General features: G+C 50.6%; 1 protein-coding gene across 1 annotated transcript; it reads right to left on the minus strand.

The window, feature by feature from the left end:
- Positions 1 to 408: 408 nt before the first annotated feature.
- Positions 409 to 1,026, minus strand: M409DRAFT_31252 (uncharacterized protein; the record flags this gene model as incomplete). Its single annotated transcript, XM_033810223.1, has 1 exon — positions 409 to 1,026. The coding sequence occupies one exon, from the start codon at positions 1,024 to 1,026 to the stop codon at positions 409 to 411; it is 618 nt and encodes a 205-aa protein (XP_033659170.1).
- Between the last annotated feature and the right edge of the window lie 150 nt (positions 1,027 to 1,176).

A 1,176-nucleotide genomic window follows, 5' to 3' on the forward strand; every position in this document is an offset into this window, starting at 1 on the left:
TAGAACAATCCCTTCTCGCGTAATCTTTCGCCTGAGATAAGATTCGCGGCAATGTCCGGTACGTAGAGGCATCCTGTGATGAGGATTTCCTGAAGAGAACCGTCCGGAGCAACTAGCGTTCGTGGAACTGTACCAATTGCTTTAGCTTCTAAGAGCTCGCTGTCGCCAACGGAGACAGTGTCCTTATAAGGGCGATGTCCTGAAAAGTACTGCAAGTCGTTTATGCAGTGAACCGAGGCTCCAGTATCAAAGATCCAGCTATTCCGAGCCTGTAAATCCATCTGAGCCGTTCGGTAAATCGAGGAAACAGTAAATGACTTCTGAGGCTTGTGTGCGCTGCTCGAGCCATCGTTGTTATCCTTTTCAAAGTCCGGTTTAAGTTCCGGATGTAGGGTCCAATACTTCTCCTTAGTGTGACCTAGCACGGCCTCCACGGCCGGCCCCTCCGTAGCCACCTCGACCACGGGCATCGCCTCTTCGGCGGTTAGAATGGTCAACGCCACCTCGGCGGACCGTATGCGCTACCTTTGCAGCGTCCTCGGCCTTGTCGTCTTCCAGTAAGGAATGGATGATGTCGTCAATGGCCGGCAGGGACTCTGTAGTCCGTTTAGCAAGATCGTTTCGTTGGATCTTTGCCCAGGTGCTGTACTGTTGGGAAACTCGTGCGATAAAGGAATAGATCAACACCTCATTGTCTACCTTCATATCCAGCATCTTCAGCTCTCCGAGCACCTCACGATATTGGCGACAGAACTCCTCGACGTCGGTGCCGAGCGTAAGACTGTCCCATCGTTCAAAAACCTCCATTCGATGTCCTACTCCTTCAGAGCCGTAGTCCTTCTTTAAAATTTGCTTCTGAATCCATGTCGGATCGTCGGAAGAAGGTCGTTTTGAGTAGGCATCGTTTGGATCGATATACTTCCACCAGTCTTCGCCGATAGCTGACTTCTTCACAAGTGCAGCCCATGCCTTGTAATTGCTTCGACCCTTTAGAAGGGGAATCTTGTTATTGTTGTCGCTACCCATGGTGGAAAGCTGTGTTAAACAACGATAGACAAGTAGAGGGTAACCGGGTTACGCAGAACCCGAGCTCATAACCAGTTGAACAAGGTGGCGAGGTGGAAGGAGACACCGTGTGACATGCGGAATGTCGGTACAGCAGTGAATACTCTATCT

The sequence above is a fragment of the Zasmidium cellare genome (genome assembly GCF_010093935.1).
Source record: "Zasmidium cellare ATCC 36951 unplaced genomic scaffold M409scaffold_244, whole genome shotgun sequence".
Taxonomy (NCBI): domain Eukaryota; kingdom Fungi; phylum Ascomycota; class Dothideomycetes; order Mycosphaerellales; family Mycosphaerellaceae; genus Zasmidium; species Zasmidium cellare.